Source organism: Homarus americanus, unplaced genomic scaffold (assembly GCF_018991925.1).
Source record: "Homarus americanus isolate GMGI-L3 unplaced genomic scaffold, GMGI_Hamer_2.0 scaffold41366, whole genome shotgun sequence".
In the NCBI taxonomy this organism is placed as follows: domain Eukaryota; kingdom Metazoa; phylum Arthropoda; class Malacostraca; order Decapoda; family Nephropidae; genus Homarus; species Homarus americanus.
In genome coordinates, this window is record NW_024723541.1 from 4,587,227 (window position 1) to 4,608,603 (window position 21,377).

At 38.9% G+C, this 21,377-nt stretch overlaps 2 protein-coding genes across 5 annotated transcripts; both read right to left on the bottom strand.

The window, feature by feature from the left end:
* Positions 1-801: 801 nt before the first annotated feature.
* Positions 802-5,052, bottom strand: LOC121863593 (facilitated trehalose transporter Tret1-2 homolog). Of its 3 annotated transcripts, none has more exons than XM_042362317.1 (7): positions 4,948-5,052; positions 4,158-4,213; positions 3,668-3,818; positions 2,781-2,943; positions 1,669-2,379; positions 1,248-1,359; positions 802-1,021 (listed from the first exon to the last, which is right to left on the bottom strand). In XM_042362317.1, exons 1-7 carry the CDS (start codon positions 4,988-4,990, stop codon positions 893-895), a joined length of 1,365 nt encoding a protein of 454 aa, XP_042218251.1. In that variant the 5' UTR covers positions 4,991-5,052; the 3' UTR covers positions 802-892. The 3 variants fall into 3 exon arrangements, with proteins under 3 accessions (XP_042218251.1, XP_042218250.1, XP_042218252.1); XM_042362316.1 differs by having other exon boundaries at positions 802-1,075; XM_042362318.1 differs by lacking the exons at positions 4,158-4,213; positions 4,948-5,052 and having other exon boundaries at positions 802-1,075; positions 3,622-3,754.
* Positions 5,053-10,162: 5,110 nt separating this feature from the next.
* LOC121863595 (basigin-like) lies at positions 10,163-21,016 on the bottom strand. 2 transcript variants are annotated; one of them, XM_042362320.1, is made up of 9 exons: positions 20,867-20,975; positions 19,780-19,809; positions 18,222-18,260; positions 16,322-16,418; positions 15,584-15,735; positions 15,118-15,231; positions 14,236-14,418; positions 13,460-13,595; positions 10,163-12,979 (listed from the first exon to the last, which is right to left on the bottom strand). In XM_042362320.1, the coding sequence occupies exons 4-9, from the start codon at positions 16,363-16,365 to the stop codon at positions 12,928-12,930; spliced, it is 681 nt and encodes a 226-aa protein (XP_042218254.1). In that variant the 5' UTR covers positions 16,366-16,418; positions 18,222-18,260; positions 19,780-19,809; positions 20,867-20,975; the 3' UTR covers positions 10,163-12,927. The 2 variants fall into 2 exon arrangements, with proteins under 2 accessions (XP_042218254.1, XP_042218253.1); XM_042362319.1 differs by lacking the exon at positions 19,780-19,809 and having other exon boundaries at positions 20,867-21,016.
* Between the last annotated feature and the right edge of the window lie 361 nt (positions 21,017-21,377).

Here is a 21,377-nt window from a genome sequence, read left to right on the forward strand (position 1 = left end):
GTAGTAGTAGTAGTCGTTCGTAGTAGTAGTAGTAGTAGTAGTCGTTCGTAGTAGTAGTAGTAGTAGTAGTAACAATGGTTTCAATATTTTGGTTGTACCTGTGTCTGTCATTCCAATGATTGATATATAGTCAATAGACGGCGCCTGTGTTTGTACAGTATATACGGGCATTTGGTGAATATAAACCAACCGTATACATTATGGTCCATGTGTCCTACCGTATGAATATTCTCACACGGTTGAATACACTCCCAACAAACTCAAACTGTATCAAATGTTTTAAAGGTAAAATATTAAAAAAATAATTGTCTATGCTGTTCTCGAGCTGAATTGTATTCCTGGATAGTTTATATATATTTATATTTATTTGTAAACCTGCGTGCCAATTATTATTATTATTATTTTTAGTGGTGTTAATTATCTTTCAAACATCATAAAGATAGAATAGTATAATTACTTCTATTGTTTTATGCGCCTAAACACCTTTGTTATTGCATCTGTGCTCATTAATTTATATCCTCAACCCCCAGAAGCAGAAGAGTTATCCCTCTAAACTAATTCATAGAAAAATCCACCGTAAATTATATATATATTGGGGGTAACTTATCTAGATTTAAAGAACCCGAATTGTTAGGAAAGAATGTATGTTTGGGATATACCCGTATAGAATATGAAACCGTATTTGCGTATATACTTATTGGTGATAGTGTAGAGTATGCGCATTACTTATTAACGAAACTGAATGGCTTCTGTTTATAACACCGATTTTGTGACAACACTTGGGGTTAATCAATCAAGTTCTTTTCTTTTATGTTTTTATTCATTATTTCACTCGAGCATTTACCCCATAAATCAATTACCCCCTTAGAGGTAATTACCCCCTTAGAGGCAGCTACCCCATAGACTTGCCCATCGTTTCTGTGACGGCGAGGAAGGTGAATCCCGTGGCCAGGAGACTAGAGCCAGCATAGAACCAGTAGAGGCCGGCCTGCGTCAGCGCCTCCTGCATGAGTGTGTAGAGCTGCATGACCACGAACCCCATCACGGTAAACCACGTCATACATACCGATGTTGCCTGTACACACACACACACACACACACACACACACACACACACACACAAGGGAGAAACAGAGATAATGTTAGTGACTGTTGCTAAGGGATTATTTATGAGTGTTTTTTTATGACAGTGTTGCGTACATAATACATGCACATCCTCTCTCTCTCTCTCTCTCTCTCTCTCTCACGTGGGTGCGAATGTTGGTCGGGAAGTACTCGGCGGCAAGGATGAACGGAACGGAATGGAGACCAATATCAGAGCCGAACAGCGCCGTTGCTACACACACCATCGGCACCCAGCTGTTGATGTGTCACTATTAGGTTTGGTTTAGGTTAGGTTTAGGTTAAGGTTGTCTTGGAGTAACTTAGGTTAGGGTTGGGTAGGGTCGTTTGGTTAGGGACAAAAATCTCACCTCACCTTAACTAACTTAACCTAACCACACTTGACCTAATTAACACAGTATTAGGACTCAGAGAACAAGACCTTTGGGGATTTTTTTCCTGTGAGTATTTCTTATGGATATTACCTTTCTATCCTCTAATTAACGTTATCCAGGTGAGTTGGGTGATAATATGTAATAATTAAAAGCTATTTCAGTTATTTCTTACCTGAGGGATGTTTCTGGTGACTGTTGTTCGTCATGTTGGTTGAGGTAAACATAAGTTCCCAGAAGAGTTAGTGCTGCGGCGTTGATAGCGTGAGATGCGGCGAGACAATTCCGACGACCAAGACGATCCAAGAGACAGAATGACATTATTATACCAGCCACCCTCGCCCACATTACTATACCACTAGCTGTATCTGGCTCCAAGGGCGTCCCAGCTGCCTGTAATACCCGGGCTGTGTACACAATCATCACGAAGTTACCACAAAACTGTTGAAACACGAAGAGTATCATGACGACGGCGATGCGCTTCACCACCTTCACCTTCAGTAACTCACGGTAACCAGAATTCTTCCTATAGGATTCATTACTTCGCTTCATGTCCTCCATTTCACTCTCAATATCAGCATAACGACCTCGTAATTTCCTAAGTGTAGCTGCTGCTTCGCCGTAACGCCCACAGATAAACAGATAAGACGGGGTGTCGGGTAATATGTAGTAAATCCCCAGCAGGAGAAGTGGCGGTAGTGTACAGGCAAAGGACAGATGGTACCAGTGAAGCGTTGTCCCCAGCCAGAGTGCGTACTGTCCACCAGCTATCAAAGCCAAGGTGGGGATAACAGACAGTGTGCCTCTAACCCCGGTATCTGCTATCTCCAGGATATATACTGTTAGACATACTGTTCCCGCCCCGGACGCAACACCCAATACAAACCTGCAGCCGAGAGAGAGAGAAAGAGAAAGAGATTAATTGTTTGTTACCTTAAAAATCATGAAATCAAGAATCGTTGCATACCTGGCTAGTTTTTCGTTAGAGATAGCTGACTAGTTTGTCGTTAGAGATAGCTGACTAGCTTTTCCTCAATCCTCTAACTTTGATGTAACACTCCCAAAAAAGTATCTTTACTGGGGGTCCATGAATTTCACAATGAACACTGTGACTCCTGTTGTCTCGGTAGGGTTGTCAAAATACTTCGTCCGTTGTGTCATATTGTCTCACTCAAAAGCGTAAAGATACTATTTGGGGAGTGAGTTACATACATACATACATACATACATACATACATACAATCTTGTTAAAACTAGACATGGTGAGCATTGAGCATTGATACGAACCTGCCAGTGAGCATAAGTGATGGAATGGGAGCCAGAGCCACCAAGAGCCACCCCAAAACGTTGGGGAGAGCCAGAAGCTGAATACTCCTCCGCCGACCACATTTACTCGCCGCCCATCCAGCCGCCCACGAGCCACCCAGCGACCCCAGGAACCATAGACTTCCTGGTAAAAAAAAATAAATAAATAAATCAGAATAAATGATTTATCTCGTAGATATGAGACTGAGATAGAGAGAGATATGAATCGGCTGCTTGTCCAATTAACCAGTCCGTTCACTATATTTATATTTGGGTTTTAAGTAACGAAACCCAAACGGTAGTTCCTTTGTTTTATTATAAAAGGTTGTATATATAATTCCTGAGTGTATATCAACCGTAAGTCTCACTGTCTAGGAGTGAATGAGAAAGGGACGGCGTTTATGTATAATAAACGTTAGGTAACGTCCTTACGATATGAGTTGAGGTGAGCAACTCAAGCTCAAGGGCATCGCAGTGCGTGCTTACAGGTATGCTGAGCTGGGGGTCTCGCCCTCTTGGGTGAGTTGCCCGCTCACGTGCCCATCTCATGTCTTACTCATAGACAGTGGAAAGTTACAGGGTGGTGAATCTGAATATAATATCAGATGTATTGACCCATTTATATAATACGTTCTGTTGATGAGACAGGGGCCTATTACAGATAAAGAGACATTTATTTCGCTTCCTTGTCAATAATATGTTACCAGTGAGAAAGATTGAGACAGACGGTGAGAAGATATTTCTCACTGTATTACCGATAGGAGAGAGAGAGAGAGAGAGAGAGAGAGAGAGAGAGAGAGAGAGAGAGACCGACCCTCCTCACCTGTCATATCCTTAGTGAGAGAGAGAGAGAGTGACCCCCTCCTCACCTGTCATATCCTTCTCGCGAGGTGTGAGGGTGATGGTGGTGGAGTAGAGTGTTTGGTTGTTGTTCTCGAGGTCGTAGAGGGCCGGGGAGGGCCAGGTCTGTGTTGTTCCCTGGGCCACGAAGGTTACAGATGCCAAAATCGTCAACAGTACCTCATGGAGATATGACATGGTTAGGTTAGATTAGGTTATGATAGGTTAGGTTAAGTTAGGTTAGGATAAGCTAGGTTAGGATAACTAGGTTAGGATAAGCTAGGTTAGGATAAGTTAGGTTAGGTTAAGTTAAGTTAGGTTAGAATAAGTTAGGTTAGGTTAAGTTATTTTAGTTTAGCTTACTACCATGTAATTAATTTCTACTCATCAAAATCTAATGGTGACTTTAACCTGAATAAAATCCCAAGAATCTTCCATAACTTGGGATCTGATAAACACCCTCTTGTGACCCATATAGGGTGTACAGGAAACTAGCTGTTGTTGACACTTGATTCTTACTTGTTTTTCTAGTCTTTGTCTCCGCTCCCTGGCCGGCTCTTCCCCCCGACTGGTTCCTGGAAATAAAAAATATACTCTATAGTGTTTACGATTACCAGTTTGAAGTATTATGTCTTGACTGTCTGTCTTTCCTTCTGTCCATCCATCCGTCTGTCTGTCTGTTGATATTACACGGCTAGAAATCGTTTATCTTTGAACCACCTTTCATCCAACCATCACAATATAATTATCTATCCATGTGGTCAAGTGGATACGATAGTAGCCTCCTATCCCAGAGGTCGTTGGTTCGATCCCAGGGTACTCGTAGTTAGAGACTAGACACCTAGCCTGGGCTCCAGTTTGTAGTATCCACACAGTCGCCCTGCCTGTGGACTCATTCTCACCTGTCTGATATACCTCACCTGTATACCTCACCTGTGTACCTCACCTGTCTGGTATACCTCATCAGGCAGCAGTATCGGTAGTCTTTCACTCATTCATCCATTTATCTATTCATATTCCCAAGCTTTTCATTCATATATTATCTACCAATACACGAAGTCTCTTTTTTCACCAATGTATAATATTTCACTAATACAAAATCCCCCCACTATCTGGGTTTTTTTTTCAGTAATGTATAATGCTAGTGGTTATTTTTCACCAGTGTATGACGTCAGTACACATATTTTTACCCATTGTACAACATGAATACATTATTTTTTCACCAATGTATACGTTGATAATATGAATAAGCTACAGTAAGTTATCCATATTATTCTTCACTACTATATATTAACATTTCTTCATCTACCTTCTGTGTTTAGGGTGATCGTCTCAGTGGGTGTTGAGTCCATGTTGAGTGTTAACAGAGGACTGAGGTATAGTTGGGAATGTGGACTGCGGTGTCTTGGTAAGGTGATGGTGTTATCAGAATCACATACGCCCAAATTATCGTACCGAACCTTGTCAAATTAAACAACTCTTGCGTTTTAATCGTACACATTGGTTATTTATCTTTTATTTACCTTTTTTTTTTTATATATTTTCCACCTCAGTAGATTTTTTTTATATCTTAAGTTTTGGCTTATTCACAGTAATTGGAACTCATTATATTATTTTAAAAGATGAAATGTTTGGTTCACACAAGGAATATAATCTTTCTCACACACGCACACACACACACACACACTCACACACACACACACACACAATGCTTGCCTAGAACAATACTGCATCCCTAAGTTGTTGTTGTTGTTCTTGTTTTTTTTTTTTTTACAATATTTCGTGTTTTATTTTTTTTCCTTTTTAGAGACCTGCAGCACCAACGCTCATATACTGTATGTTTTAGTACTTCATGGATCTTTATTAAATAGATTCAAATAAAAAGGAATCAGCTGTAGTGAGTCAGATGTGTTTACTAACGGTAGGGTAAGACAGGTGTATGCTAGACCTGTTAGTCGCTTCTCTTACAAACAGTTCCTTGGACCTGTGAATCGTGACAAAATACAACCGAGATCAATTAAATCCGCTTTTAGCTGACTCAGATGTTTTTAAGAAAGATAGAAAATTTTATTTTTTTATTTTTTTGGAGAAGTTATCGTACGAAAATGCTGAAATATCGCACAAATACGTAAAATCGTGTGTTATCGTCTGTGTGTGATAATTATCGTATATTTGGCAACTCTGGCGGGTCTCGGGCGAGAGCGGGTAGGAGGGTGGCTTCCAGGTGACCTCAATACCTGTCATGTTACCTATCTGTCATGTTACGTACATGTCATGTTACCTTCCTGTCATGTTACTTTTCTGTCATGTTACCTACCTGTCATGTTACTTACCTGTCATGTTACCTACCTATCATACCTCACCTGTCATGTTACCTACCTATCATACCTCACCTGTCATGTTACCTACCTATCATACCTCACCTGTCATGGCACTCACCCACTCCTTTTTAATATTCCCCACATTATGTCACGTCACGCAATATTGTTTTGGTCGTAAGGAACAGATCCATGTCTCGGAATTGATATAGATAATTCCCTGTTGACTTTGGCTAAACTTTTGGTGCGTTCTGCCTTGTGGTAGGGAGCTCTCATAATGTTTCACGAGTTATATTTAATCTTCGGACAAAACCGCGACACGACTTTGATGTTAAGGGCCGGTTCACTTGAAGAATCGCCACCACGTTTAATGGCTCAGTTGACTATTCTTGGTTGAAATATATAATTGTTTATTGTTGTTTGTATGGCTGTTTAGTCGAGGTGTATTAGAGATTGTATAGAGTATTGTAAATGCATGGTCTATATATTGTACACACTGTATACCTGCGTTTTCTGTACAAATGCTGAACTGTATACATGTAGTGTCGACTGTATATACATGTGGAACCAACTGTAAACTTGTATAATGATTTCACTGAATGAACATTATTATTATTATTATTATTATTATTATTATTATTATTATTATTATTATTATTATTTTTTTTTTTTTTTAATTATTATTCGCCTGCGGGTGAAGAAAAAAGAAAAAGAAATAAATGCACCACAAATAAATCCTGAAATTAAAGACTAAAGCAGATCAAGAGTGTGAACAATTGGTGTGTTGTGTAAGCAAGAGAAACTAATGAAACCCTGCAATTGTGTGTAAATGGGGCAAAAAGTCAGATCAATAACCTGGGACTAGGTCACATCTGGCAGCAGGGTCTACCATTGGACAACACATTATGCTTCCAATATCTTCTCAGTACCTCCCTGTTTGATAGCTGTTTACTACCTACTACCTGTAGGTTGGTAAATATACTACAACATACCGATGACTGTAGCCAAAACCAACTGTAGCTATTAGCGGATTAAGTGGATGTTTAGGGGCCCCAAGATCCATTTCTACCCCTCCCTCCTCGCAATCCTAATGTAATTATAAATTGTCTTGCGGACGCCTATGATTGCCAACAGTGCCTAAAAGAGAGCCAGTACATGCCCACAGTGCCTACAGTGCCTAACAGAGACGTGACCGACCTAGATTGCAGTGTCTCGCGGACCCTCCACCGCTCCTGCCTGGCAGTCCCTGCTCCCGACGCGGCCCATGCGCCTGAGTGCAGCCCCACACACCCTTTTTTTTCCCTCAGGTACTCTACTGTCCTGCACCCTGCTGCTGTCGTGGACCCTGCTGCTGTCATGCACCCTGCTGCTGTCATGGACACACTTCCTGACGCAGCCCCTGCTCCTGACCCAGGCCCACACACCCCAGCAGGCGCATCTGACGACTCTGTACCTGTCGCGAGGGAAGCACAACATTCATCGCCTCCACAACCCTCTTTCTCCCTCTTTTCTCCCACAGATCCTGTGTATCTAGACAGAGTTGCCCCTCCCCCCTAGCGGCCGGCTCATCCACGCCCTCGCAGTTCTGCCTCACATGTGGCACGCACCGCCCTTTCTGCCTCACATGTGGCACGCAACTCTGCCAACCTCCAGCCTCCCGCTGCGCCAGGAGGGGAAGGGGAGTATTGTAGTGGATTCCTACCCTACAAGCACCGAACCTTCTCGAATTCCCCAGCCTACGCCTCCAGCGCCGCCCACGGAGTGGGGGTCAACTATCTACCCACGCCTACCCCCGCCTTATAAGGCCTGACACCGCTGTGACCAACCTCTTTTCTACCCAGTGCCACCAGCATGCAACACCTCCTCCTCCGCGCCAGCCGTGCGGCTGCCGCTCCCGCCAGCGACCTTGGCGTCCCTCAAGCCGCCTGCCCTCACTCTGGGCACCCTCACCACCCAGCTCTCTCTACTCAATGCTTATTACCATGCTACCTACCCAGCAACAAGCTGCATTGTACATCCAATACAATATGTATACAGTGAGCACATTGTGAGTTTCCTTTCTCCATCCCATCCTGAGTGTGAACCCAATATCTCATAACCCTACAAATGGTGACCCCCGGAGATTCGCACTCACACAGGATGGAGGAGAAACTGATCACTCTCCCCGTCTTCAAGCAACATGGAAGACTGGCTTACCCACGCAGAGGCAGCTCTCATCGGCTCTACAACTACTGTCTCTACACCGCAGGTTAGACACCCTAGAGCAGCTCTGCTACTCTAAGCAGACAGCCGCTCCTCTTCCTGCACCAAGCACCACGTCCTACCAACCCTAACACACCCGTCCTACCTCAGACGCCGCCCCCGGCCCAGCAGTACCCCCTGCCGCTCCTCCTGACGCGGACCCACACATCCCTCTTTTCTCCATCAGGTACTCCCTGCTACTGTCCTGCACCCTGCTGCTTTCGTGGACCCTGCTGCTGTCATGCACCCTGCTGCTGTTATTGACTCTCTTCCTGCTGATGCAGCCCCTGCTCCTGACCCAGGCCCACACACCCCAGCAGGCGCATCTGACGACTCTGTACCTGTCGCGAGTGAAGCACAACATTCATCGCCTCCACAACCCTCCTTCTCCCTCTTTTCTCCCACAGATCTCGTGTATCTAGACAGAGTTGCCCCCCCTAGCGGCCGGCTCATCCACTCCCTCGCCGTTATGTCCCACATGTGGCATGCACCGCCCATTCTGCCTCACATGTGGCACGCAACTCTGCAAACCTCCAGCCTCCCGCCGCGCCCGGAGGGGAAGGGGAGTATTGTAGTGCCATCCTCCTCTACAAACGCTTGTCGCTGAGTAGCCGACCCCGCGAATTCCCCAGTGTATGCCTTGTGGTCTAGGTCAACCAGCACCGCCTTACATGCCGGAGGTCAACTATTAAGCCACGCCTACCTCCGCTATATAAGACCTGACCTCGTGGTGACCTGTCCCTTCTTCTAGCTACAGCCACAGCAAGCAGCACCTCCTCCTCCACTCTTGCCTGACGGCCTCGCTCCCGCCGGCGAGCATGGCGACCCACAAGCTGGTCCCCCTCTGAGCATCCTCACCAACCAGCTCTCTCTACATCACGCTGCCACTTCCCAGCACCAAGCTGCATTGTACATCCAATACAACATGTATACAGAGAGCACATTGTGAGTTTCCTTTCTCCATCCCATCCTGAGTGTGAACCAATAACTCGTATCCCACACTCTTACTTTAACAAAACAAAATATACCGTATATCGTTTCTCATCCTGATTTCTTTTAGTTTTATTTTTTTTAAATGGTTGATTTTTCGCCCCCAGGCCCAGATATGGGTCGGTTGGTAGGCTAATCCTTGTAAGAAAAGAAGAAGAAAATAATTACTACACTTTACAACCATATTAAAAATATAAAGAAGTTCTCCCATAAAAAAGCTCCATTTTCTTTCATCGCACCAGAAAAGAAAACGTATATAAACAGTTTAATGAATGAGATTAAATACAGGAATTAAATGACTTTGAATGAGTTTAAAGGCGTTACCGTAGTATTAAATGGTTAACAATAATAATAATAAAGGTAATTTGCGTGGGAAACGTCATAGAAGAAAAGTGCCTAAGAATTGTCTGAATTATTGATGGTAAAGATAAAATTATTGAGATTCTGTTGATAATAATAATAATATGTATAGAATAATTATCATGCACTTAAATCAGGACAAAGTTATATTAAAGAAATTAACCTTAGCTATAGAAATTTTAATAACAAAAATATCACAATGAAACGTTAGTCAATTATGCAATATCAGTTTTACTTTACAATTTATTAGCAAATATTTTATAAGAATAATGAATTTCAGGGTTATTGGGAAACCCAGTACAGTATATTAGCTTGGTTAAATTAGGTTAGGTTAGGTTATGTTAGGTTAGGTAGCTAAAGATTCGTTTGTTGTCGACCATAGAAACTATTAACAATGTAATTGGTTTTCCTTGAGCATTTTGTGTGGTTTCAAGCGACTGACCGTCATTTCTGCCCCAACAGCTAATAACCTGATAGTGGCAAAATTAATATTTAAAAAAATAAAAAATAAAAATAAATAAATAAATAAAATGTTACCCAGATGAAGATTACATTACTTTTTTTTTTTTACATTCAACACAATGGTCCGGTTAAATCAATAATAAAACTGCTTGGTATTAATGTATCTATAAATTTATTCAGAATGTAAATAACTTCAATACAATAAAATGCAAAATAAAATCTAAAAATAATGTACATTTTAGCTTATACAAAAATCACTTTAGTCATTTATAATAAAGACATATTCAATAAAACTATGTTAAAGAACTACAGCTGATGGGATACTTTCTATAGAGGATTTATAACTAGTACAGTACAGTGAAACTTTTATTTGATGGACTATGTGGAGAGGAAAGTCCATTATATTGAGGGTCCTTTTTTAGAAGTAGAAAACCCCATCTAACGGATTATATAGAAAGATAAGTCTATTGCATAAAGGTTATACCATCAGCTGAAGTACAAGTAATTAACACATAATCAACAACTTTATTTAACCCTCTGGGTCCTGGGGGTTAAATCATCATCCTCAAAGGGTTAATAAAGTGAAATAAAATACTCTGAATGATGAGGAAAGTAATTTTACCTCAATCTAAATCTGAGAAAGTACTTACAACTTATATAAAATTTAAGGAAACCATCGAATTTATATATATACAGTATATATGTATCTCTGAAAAGTAGGAGGTGTATTAAAAGATCCTACACACTCAAGAAAGAAGGCACATTTGCACATAACCCTGAAAATAAGTCCACATATCCAGTTATTCCTTAATCACAGTTGTGAGAATGTTAAATCTACACTGACAGGGTAATTACTTCAGTAAGATATGGTCATTCTGCTTCTTGTGACATCAGTCTATTAATTTTTATTGAAACTTGTTTACATGAATTCAGTTATTACATTACCAGAAAAAGTTATGACTGTAGATGTGTTTAAAACTTTGTGAACCTGATAAATGTATTAGTTTTTGCCTTATTAGTTTAAGTGAATATTGTGTTCCTTTTATGATGTGCAACACTACACAATCACACAGAAAATATGGGAGGATTGCAGTACATGAAAGAGGTGGTTGTACTCACTCACTGAAGCCATGGGCATGTGATGTGTCCTGTGAGCAGTGTCACCAGCATTGCAAAAATGTTAAAATATGATGATCTACTTCCTGATACAAAGCAATATATTGACTGATCAGCATTAGTGTCAAGGTGTGAGTAACAAATAAATAATGTAATCTTACTCATATACTAAAGATGGGCAAACCATGAAAATTTTCATGAGTGTTTGATAATACTGCAGTGAAAGTCAGTCATCAATGAAGGCAGTAATCTTAATGCAATAATGATACTATTACCAAACATGAAATTTACATTCCATGTAAATTATTGCAGTAGTGTATACAGTACAGGTATTAGCAAAAAAATATAATATTGCCTTAGTGTCCATCTTATTCAGAGACTGTTAATTACATTAACTTCCACAACCTGACCTTCATGTTATTTTTCCATTGCCATCATTTCTCTAAGTAAATAATCATATTACATTTTTTTAATGTAAGATAAATCACAAGCTTTAATATATCACATTCCATCTACCAGCATTATATCCACCTTTTATCACCATACAACTCAAATTAAACACCTTGTGGTGATTTTGAAGATAAATGTGTACAGTTGTGAAACATTACATACAACAAGTAGTGCTTATATCATAACTACAAACTCCCCAGGATCCAACACCATCGATCTTCAATATTCCCCAACAATTTTACTTTTCCAATAAAATAAAAATACAATTATCCATTACACAGTCTTTCCTCAAATGCAGGAAGATTGTTCACATCCTCTTGTGAAAACCGATAAAAAAAATTTGTTCAACGCCTCCGCCTTATCCTGGTCAGAATCTGCATAACTACCATCTTCAAGCCTCAGGTCCAATATGCCTACTCGCGTTTTTATTTTCGACTTTGCGTAATGGTAAAAAGCCTTTGGGTTTGACTAGACCTCACTTGCAATCTGCCTCTGGAACTCTTCCTTTTCAGCCCTTCTAAACTCTGACTTTGCTTGGTTCCCGGATCTAGCGTTCATCCTCCTGCCCTGCTATTCATTTGTCCTAACCTACATCTCGAAATCCTGAGTTTTCTTCTTAACTTTGCTGGTACTGTTTATGGGAGCAGCAACTTGGCTCTATTGTAATCCACAAATACAATAAAATATGAAATCATATGCAAACTATATACACTGTACCTGTAATGTACCTGTAACTGCAATGTTGGTGCACATGTCACCAACACAAATTATAAACAGGAACTGTAGTTATAAGAAAAATTACCTGTAATGCTGTAACATTAAAAGAAAATAAGTGCAATACATTATGAAGGTTAGATCTACTGTAAGCAAACATGAATAACTGGCAGCCATATTATAATTCATAGGATGTATTTGCCATACTGTACTGTTATCATTGAAAAATATATATAAATGTGAATGAATTAAAATTTACAGGACATATCACTGATGAAACCACTGTGTACATATCTTATCCTGCCATACAGCATAGTAACACATGTACACATTCTCTTAGAGGTTCCTTCATAATGTTTCCATCTTTTGTAGGTAAAAAAATCAAATTTGTGACTATAAATTAACACCTAAAAGCAAAATCTAGAGTTTTTATTCAATATTATTATTATTTCACACAAACACAAGTCAGCTGTTCTTGGTACACTCCCAAATGTTACTTATCTACCCTATTCATTTTGCTTGCATTCAGTGAGAGCCTCTTAGGACTGTTGAACTCTTGACGGGAAAACTCTCTCTTTTATCATCTATAGTACCGTGCACAAGTGTGATGATGATGTTTCTTAGCTCTTAACGTCTCCCTACTTCCTCTGCCTGACATCAACCTCCTTGCTGTTTTCAACTTTGCTCTTCCTGAAAAATAAAGATCATGTCACTATTGCATAATATATACTGTAGTTGCAATAAAGTATGAATAGTGTGGCTCCTTTAGTTAGTCTTTAGAAATTTTCCCTAAGTAGTTCACAGTAAATAAAAGGATTACCTACTTGCCAATACAGTGCAGAGCAAAATCTTATGAAAATCTGGTGACACAATACTGTTAACCCTGCGAGTGTTAACCATTGTGGATGAAAGGCAAAGCAACAGGACCAATCCCACTGTATCCCAATGATCTTACAAAACATCTATTGTAAAGTTAGATAAGGTCTGGTGTTGTTGGTTGGTTTAAACTCTAATCTTTTGTGTAAGGGATATCTCCTACGCTGAATAAAATCGTTTCGTACATGGGTATTAGCCAAATAAAATATTACAAGTAGCGTCCCCACAGTAAAGGGGTTAAAATGTACCGGATAAGAGACAGAGGGGAAAGTTCTCTGTACAGAATACACTTACTGTTCATTAGTCTGCTCAGAGTCGGATTCATCAAAGTTGGGCTTGATGCGACGCCTCTCGTAGATGAAGATAATTGTGCACAACAACACAACCTCGGCTACAATGCCCAAGAATGGCCACAACGCAGCATAAATATCTGTAAGAAAATAACAAATAATACAGTTATTCTTTCAGGGTAACAGAGACAATGAAGTTAAGATAAATACCACAAAACTGTGAAATGCAATAATGAGATTAAACCCATAGGGGAACTTGAAGCTGTTATTTAAGACACTGAGTGTGTTAGCTACGTCATATATGCTTTTAGACATACTGTATCAATAGGTGACCTACAAGGTTTCATATTGGTTTGTAGAAATTATTTAGGGAAAAATTCTACAAAATAAGTATTTCTAAAGAGGAATCACACACACACACACTGTAACTACTGTACAGTACTAACTCCCATTGTAAAATTAAAAGAATTAATGATCTTATAATTTAATGAATAATTAATTATCATTCATAAATTTGGTGATATATAAGAAAGAATCTTTTGACTTGTGACCTGCCAACTGAACTTAACTTAAATGATTGTGATATTTTTTTTCAAATACAGTACAGTACAGTACAGTACAGAACTGTACAGTAGTTGGAAATTTTGCAAAGGCAAAGGAAATTTTCTCTCTTCACTTGGAGAGGAGAAACTTACACATTGGTCGTCTCCATACTGTACACAGACAGAGTGGGAATGAAAGTGTATCTTAAAGTTATCAAGATACGGTGTTTGTATTTACCTTTGACTCGTACATCAGTGGTTGTGTTGTGCTGGATAGCGAACTGGGTGATGAGACAGATATAGTCACCATCATCGTTCTTCATCAGAGGCTTGATCAGGAGACTGGCATTAGGAACGTGGTACTCGTTCTCGGACAACACCAATCTTGATGAGTTAATGGACTTCTCAATTGGTTCACCATCTGCCAATTGATGAAAAAAATTAGAAAAAGAGTCTTTTAAACAAATACAAAATGTTAATATTGCTTAAAAATTGTTTGTCATATTGCTTATACAATAGTTCCAACCCAATCCTTAATTTGCCAAGCACTTCCCTCAACCAGGGGGATGGGGGCAGCATGTGGTGTTGCATCTATAAAGTTACCATTTATTTCATTATCAAAGTGAACAGAGTATTCTGATGTAAATAATTGTGTAATACTTTTAAAGGAAGAATGAATCCATACTGTAATAATTATTATTGTATTATAAAATCTACTTACCTGCACTATACAGTACAGCATGAATACATACACCTCTGAACTATGATTGAGTGAATAACATGAAAGAAAACCACTCAGCAGAAAGGTGGATGGGTGGAAGATAATGTGCATGTTACATCCAATAATGGAAGGTCTTGGGCGCTGATCACAGCTTCCCTTATGTTTCGGGTATTCCACTTTGATGTACAGTTTATCTTTTAATGATTTTTTTACACTGTAGTAAAGCCCATTGCTTAAGTACATTATCATCATAAATATTTACTTTATAGATAAAAAAATCCTGTTAACATCAGGACCAACATACTTCTCACTCACCTTGTTAACAAGTATTATACTATACTATACTATACTATACTGTACTGTACTGTACTGTACTGTACTGTACTGTACTGTACTCACTTTTGAGCCACTGAACAGTTGGGAGAGGGTCACCCTGCACCAGGCAGGTGAGAGAGAGCTTGTCATTTTCCAGCACTGTGGTTGACTTGGGCAGCAGTTTGTGAAGAATCAGTTCTGGAAAGGACAAAACCAGTCAACCATCCCCACTTTTGGCACATAAATAATTCCCCACAATGGCTGACCACCATGTGTATAGCAGTGGCAGTAAACTACTTTTACTTGTCTTTAAAGAAACTTAGCAGGCTTTATGCTACAGTACAGTATTATCTTAACCAACAATCAGGTGAATGCTTAGTGAATTTTTATCAGTCAGACATGCATTATACCCATTTTGACAGGCAGGCTAGTGCTAGTCTAAACCCCTGAAATAACATTTTGAGGTTCTATTCTGAAAAAACAAACAACTATAATTCATAATACACCCTGTATACACAAACAGTCATTACTGTACACTACGTGGTCTTACCGACAACATTGAAGACTTTGGGCTCTTGTTCATCTGGTAGTGAGCAGTGGTATTCGCCCAGGTCTTGTTTAGTGGCGGCAGGAATGTACAATGTACTGTTTTTAAACAATTTGATGCGATTGCTCTCAACAACCTCGTCTCCATCCTTTATCCTGCAATGAAAAGGTTGAAAAAATTAATTATGAATCAACTGTAAATAATAATAAAAATATTAGGATCAGTTAAAGTGGATGTTAACTTTAGAAATTCCTGTTGAATATGAGATAATACTATAGAAGTTACTGAAAGGGCAAAGTGGATGATTGGAAGGTGCTTTAACCTCAAGTCTGTAGCCGCACTTTATACTCTACAGTAGCGGACAAGAGGTCGCTCCTTGTGGTGAAACTGAGTCAAGGGAATAAATCTCTGAACTTGCTTACCCTGACTGTCCTCTGGTGCAGTTTAATCTTGTTTGGGATCGATGCTGCTTCAGTTTTGGAGGAAGGGAGTGAGCTTTTGACCCCGACTGTACATGATTCTGATACTTGCTATCTCAACAGAAAGACCCAAGCAAATGAAACTAGAACCACACTTTAAAACATCGTCACTGTTATATAACCTAATGGCAGCTCTCTTATGTTATATACAGCCTATACTGTAGTCTCTTGCAGCCTCTCTCGTTAGGTACAGATCTCCTGAGGCCTTATCATAACCTCTCCCAAAGACATATAACAATTATAGGAAATATTCTAGACTCACCATACAGTGTCAGTGTTGGTAGTATTATAGTCGCACGTCAGCATGAGGGGGCGACCTTCCGCAAGCAGACGTGTTTCTTCTGTTTCTGTGAGGGATCCTGCCACATAGAAATGTTTTAATGTATTACAACAGCTTACAGTATATACAGATACAATACAAAAATGTTTACTTGTATTATGATAGCTTACAGTAAATACAATACAGTAATATATTTATACGGTATTACTGTGTAGGATTTTCTGACTCTGGAACAGTTGAATCACAAAGAACAAATATACAGTGTTACAGGTAACCTGGAAATTTTTCATGAACAAATTTGATAGCAGTGTGGATCAAAATTTAAAAATTAAATTATACTTTTTCCATCTAGATTATTTTATGATAGACACAGCACCGCTATTGATCTACCACCAGATATATTAATGACCTACCAAGCATATAATGTACTCCTGCAAGGTGACTAAAAGTGAATATTTACAAGCACTAAAGCCATCTCTGCATGTAGCTACAGTACTGTTGGTAAACACTGGGCATGCACTGGTTCCAGAATGTTCAATATACATGTACCTGTGTTGTGTTCATTAAGCACAATGTTAAGAGACTTTGGTTATGTACCTTTGTCTTTTGCTGTGTGGGGGTCAATGACACACTGTAATGTACTATACAGTAACTGTATTTCTATGTTCTGCATTACAAGAACTCAAAGTAAGACAAAGAATAATAAGGTCATCTGTAACTGTACCACTGGTTCTGTCATCAGACTATATAAGTTTATATCTGTACATGTGTATACTTGCTTGAACATACAACACAAGATCTTCATCAAATATGCTAGAGACATCAAGTACCATACAGGTATCCCCTGATTTACAATGATGCGCTTTCCAATATTCCGTGTTAACGTTAGTTAGTTTTTAACATCCTCTTGCGATTTACGTTCTGCAAATTTCACATTAATGATAGTGGTCAGGAGGTTAAACTCGCTGATGTAAAATGAAAATATTGGGGAAGCACTTCTCTCCCTCCACTTGTCAAAATAATCTAATATGGCACCTATGTACAGAAACTGCTTTTTCATTCTCTGCACATCATCACCTACCTGCGAGCTGTCTCACTGCCACCCTGTGTACTACAGTCCCACACTTTGTTCCACAAGTGTTACTGGACGGATCAAACAAAGAACAGAGAAATGTCACAACATGTACAACATTGCATAATGATAACTACCCTGTGCAGTACAGTACAAGGAACCAACCACAAGCACTACCAGCCTTTATCATCTTCTTATTACTGCATCATATAAATACAGTACAGTGTATATGTAACTAAGGCTTCCAGTACAGTGCAATGTATACAGCCAATGATGTTCACCGGCTGGCAAGGGTCTTCTACAGTATCATCTTACCACTTATGACAAACACAGAATGCGCCTCATTGCTTTGGGTCGTGCACTTGTACTCTCCAGCGTGGAAGGGATGAGCCCTTACCACGGTCAACCGACTCATAATATAGCCTTGTCGTCCAGGTCCCTCTATCATAGTGTATCTGATTTCATGGATAACATATTTTACCATGAAAATATGAAAACATTCACTATAAGTTACTTTTTTCTATTTTTAAAAAGTTTACAAAGTTTAACTAGAAGAACAGCTATATGCATTATTATTCAGCATTATTTATAAATAATGTAGTCATTTTGCAGGATATTATGTCATCACAACTTTGAAAAACACGATTGAACCACAAGTCCCTTACCCCGCCTCTCCCGGCACCACGGGTTTGTTATTGAACGTCCAGTGATGAAAGTCATTAATATCAACAATACAAGTAACAGAGAACTTTCCTCCCTCCGCCACAAAATGATTGCCAGTATAGGTGACATGTTTCTCCTCCAACCTACCTCCACTGCCGCCCTGGCCTGATACTGCACCTCCAGCTCCTGTAAGATAAAAATACAAAGTGATGGATGGCATATAAGTTTTACTGCAGCCTAGAAAAAGGATAGGACAATAACTACATATTATATGATTACATGTCAACAAGAAAATTTGATCATTCTGTGACTAAAGCTGAAAATCTCAATTTTCAGTAAATTTATATTATTGTACCTGATAAGTGTTTTAGCATGGTCTCTCTTACCTAAATAACTATAGATATGATGAGGCCTACTAAAAGATGCACCTCACCAGCATCTGGTGTGGTAAGTCATAAGATTATCACACAGTTTAGAGTAGTACTGTACTGTACTAGTAGAGAAAGGGTTCCCTGTGCCAGTACTGTATATCTAAGACAAGTTGAGAGAAAACAAAGAGTGAAGTGCCCCCCCCCCTTATATGGCAGCCAGGGTAGCTGCCTTAACCACAATTCACTGATCATTTAGTCCTTTATTTGGAGAATCTTATGACTTTACCATACAGGTACAGTACACTACTGTGTCATGCACTGTCTATTGAGAACAGTTTAGTGGCAATCACTGTGTATGATAATATGAAACACGTAACAAAATATTTTAAAGTACGGAATACTCATTCATTTAATTAAGAATTCAGTTGTTGCTATGTTTCTGGGGTCCAACGAATTACCCAAAAGTACCCAAATGTACCCAGAAGTACCCAAAAGTATATTAAATCAGGGTAAAATCTTAACTAATATCTGTTATACATACACAAAACATGTCTAATAATATTTTTAGTGTAATTTTTTAAAAATAATTTGTAAGATGAAATAATAAACAGCAAAAAACTTTCAGTATTGGCGAACGCTAAATTCCAAAGAGTTCGTGAACAAGGGAGATAACTCAATTCCATCGTGATGCACTTTGCTAACCTAACCTAACCTAACCTGACGAAAAGTAAATCCTACGGCTATGTTAAATGCCCCAAAGTAACAGAAACATCGGTAATTATATCTCCATTTTGGATAGGTGACTCTTTGGAATTTAGCGTTTTTTGCTGTTTATTATTTCATTATTTTGACTACATTTCAATGAAAACATTATTAATCAGGTTTTATTGATGTAAAACATATATTCGTTAAGATTTTACCCTGATTTAATATACTTTTGGGTACTTTTGGGTAATTTGTTGGACCGATGTTTCTGCAGTTCAGTTCCACATGAACCCATAAACTCCATGTAGCCAGTGACTTAGACCAGTGTATCATACACGGGCATGACTCTACTGGGTGGGGGCCAAGTGCTGGTGGGGTTTGGGGTTTGTAGAACTGTGTCTACTGTAAACGAGTTGTTTCTGTGACACCTGGCTTTAATTTTGCCTTTCTGAACTTATTGTTGCTCAAGAAAATTTCTGCAGGGTTTAGATAAATTATAGCCACTACTAGGTTACCTGGGATGTACACTGGCCTCTCAATGAGTATGAATACATAGTGATTCCAACATGGCTTATATCTCTCTAAAAACAGGAGTTCATAGTCACGACACTGCCAAATGGATCAATGACCTCAATTCTGGCAGTCATCCAGCCTCCTTCCTGTAAAACAAGGCACCTGTCACTAAGATCTGACCTATATCTTGTTCTACGTAGCCTGTAAACACAATTAACTAAACCTATATTCCCATTTTCTTGAGAGCCCCACATAGTCCTACAAGGGGCTAACCAATAGGTATAGGGTGCAGAGTGTATTATTTTATGTCAGGTTAGGTAGGTTGGTTAGTGTTATTTTGTTAACCCCAAAATAAAGGTCACAGTTATTCAAAATAAACCACAATTGGGCATAAAACGAATCTTTACCATAAATATTTCTAGAAGTAAGAAACCTTTTTTCTTCTACAGGAGTATTGGGAAATTTCATCAGTTTGCCGCTAAGGCTGGACCACTCTCGTCTAGTTTTACCTATTACGATATGTAATAATTCTTCCACCGAATTTGATATATTTCTTGAGGTAAGAAATTTATTTTTTAAATATATCTGAATATTTATAGCCAGTTTACCTGGGCCCCCGTGTTTACTATGACCAAAATTTTAATAATAATAATATTATTACATAAACTCTTCTAACTTTGACAGAAACGGTTTGGTTAAGTTAGTTTAGGTCAATTATTAAACTACAAAATATATAATTTACTGTAATACTGTATAGTTGTTTTTGGTACTATGAAAAGTTCCTAGTCATGCCTCATTGACCTTATTTTATCTTATTTACCAACACAGGCACTAGTGAGTTTTAGGGGGCCATTAAACACCCCCATAAATTTATTAATAGGTAATAGTCCTCCTATGAGTTAGCCATTATCAGCCGATCACGGTGACACAGACCAGTGGTGAAACAAACCACTAACATGACAGCTAAACTAATCCAATTATTTCTTGTAAACGCCTGCAACTTTAACCTCACAACACTATCATACTTTTGGTTACATTATGATACACATTTAGTTCATTTGTAACATCTGAGAGAGGAGTTGTTTTTGACATTATCTTACGTGTGATAACAGCTGTAACTAGACAATAATAATAACAATGAACCTTTAAACAATAACAAGTATTATAAATATTGTTTATCTTTTAATATCTATTGTTACTTACCAAAACAAGTTCCAATTATCCCAAATAGAATGAAACTGGTGAAGATCTTCATTACTCCGGTATAGGACGAGAACTGTAAGAGAGCACTGACTACACTGACCACTTAGAGTAGATTGATAACACTCACTCACACACTGCAACAATGTACAGTGGTGCCACCTCTTACTTCAGTTGTCTCCTGAAGTAAAGAGTGTATTTTTATTTTTTTAAATGATTATTACTTAATTTATAATGTCGTTGTAGCAATTGTAAAGATATGATTAACTGTATGTGGTAGGAGAGTGAAATCATTCTCCCAAAAGTAAATACATTTGGTATCTGCGCAGACCTGGTTTAGGTTGGACTTGTATAACCCAGATGTGAGAGAAGTTCGTTTTCTTTTACACACCTGACTTGTTGTAAAATAAAATTTAAAGCAAACAAAGATTTTCTGCCAGAAAGTACGATTGTGTGTACTCAAATTAATAAACTTAAGCCATAGATAATGCTTTAAACTCAGAAGTATATTTGT

Coding starts and splice junctions, on each gene's coding strand:
- LOC121863595 (XM_042362319.1), bottom strand. CDS start 20,918: ATGAAGATCTTCACCAGTTTCATTCTATTTGGGATAATTGGAACTTGT. Junction 14,419..15,117: donor AACTGTTCAGTGGCTCAAAA/GTGAGTACAGTA, acceptor ATCAATTGGCAG/ATGGTGAACCAATTGAGAAG. Junction 13,596..14,235: donor CACTGATGTACGAGTCAAAG/GTAAATACAAAC, acceptor ATTTTCTTACAG/ATATTTATGCTGCGTTGTGG.
- LOC121863593 (XM_042362316.1), bottom strand. CDS start 4,990: ATGGACTCAACACCCACTGAGACGATCACCCTAAACACAGAAG. Junction 4,214..4,947: donor GATCACCCTAAACACAGAAG/GTAGATGAAGAA, acceptor TTTTATTTCCAG/GAACCAGTCGGGGGGAAGAG. Junction 2,944..3,667: donor TCGCGAGAAGGATATGACAG/GTGAGGAGGGGG, acceptor TTTTTTTACCAG/GAAGTCTATGGTTCCTGGGG.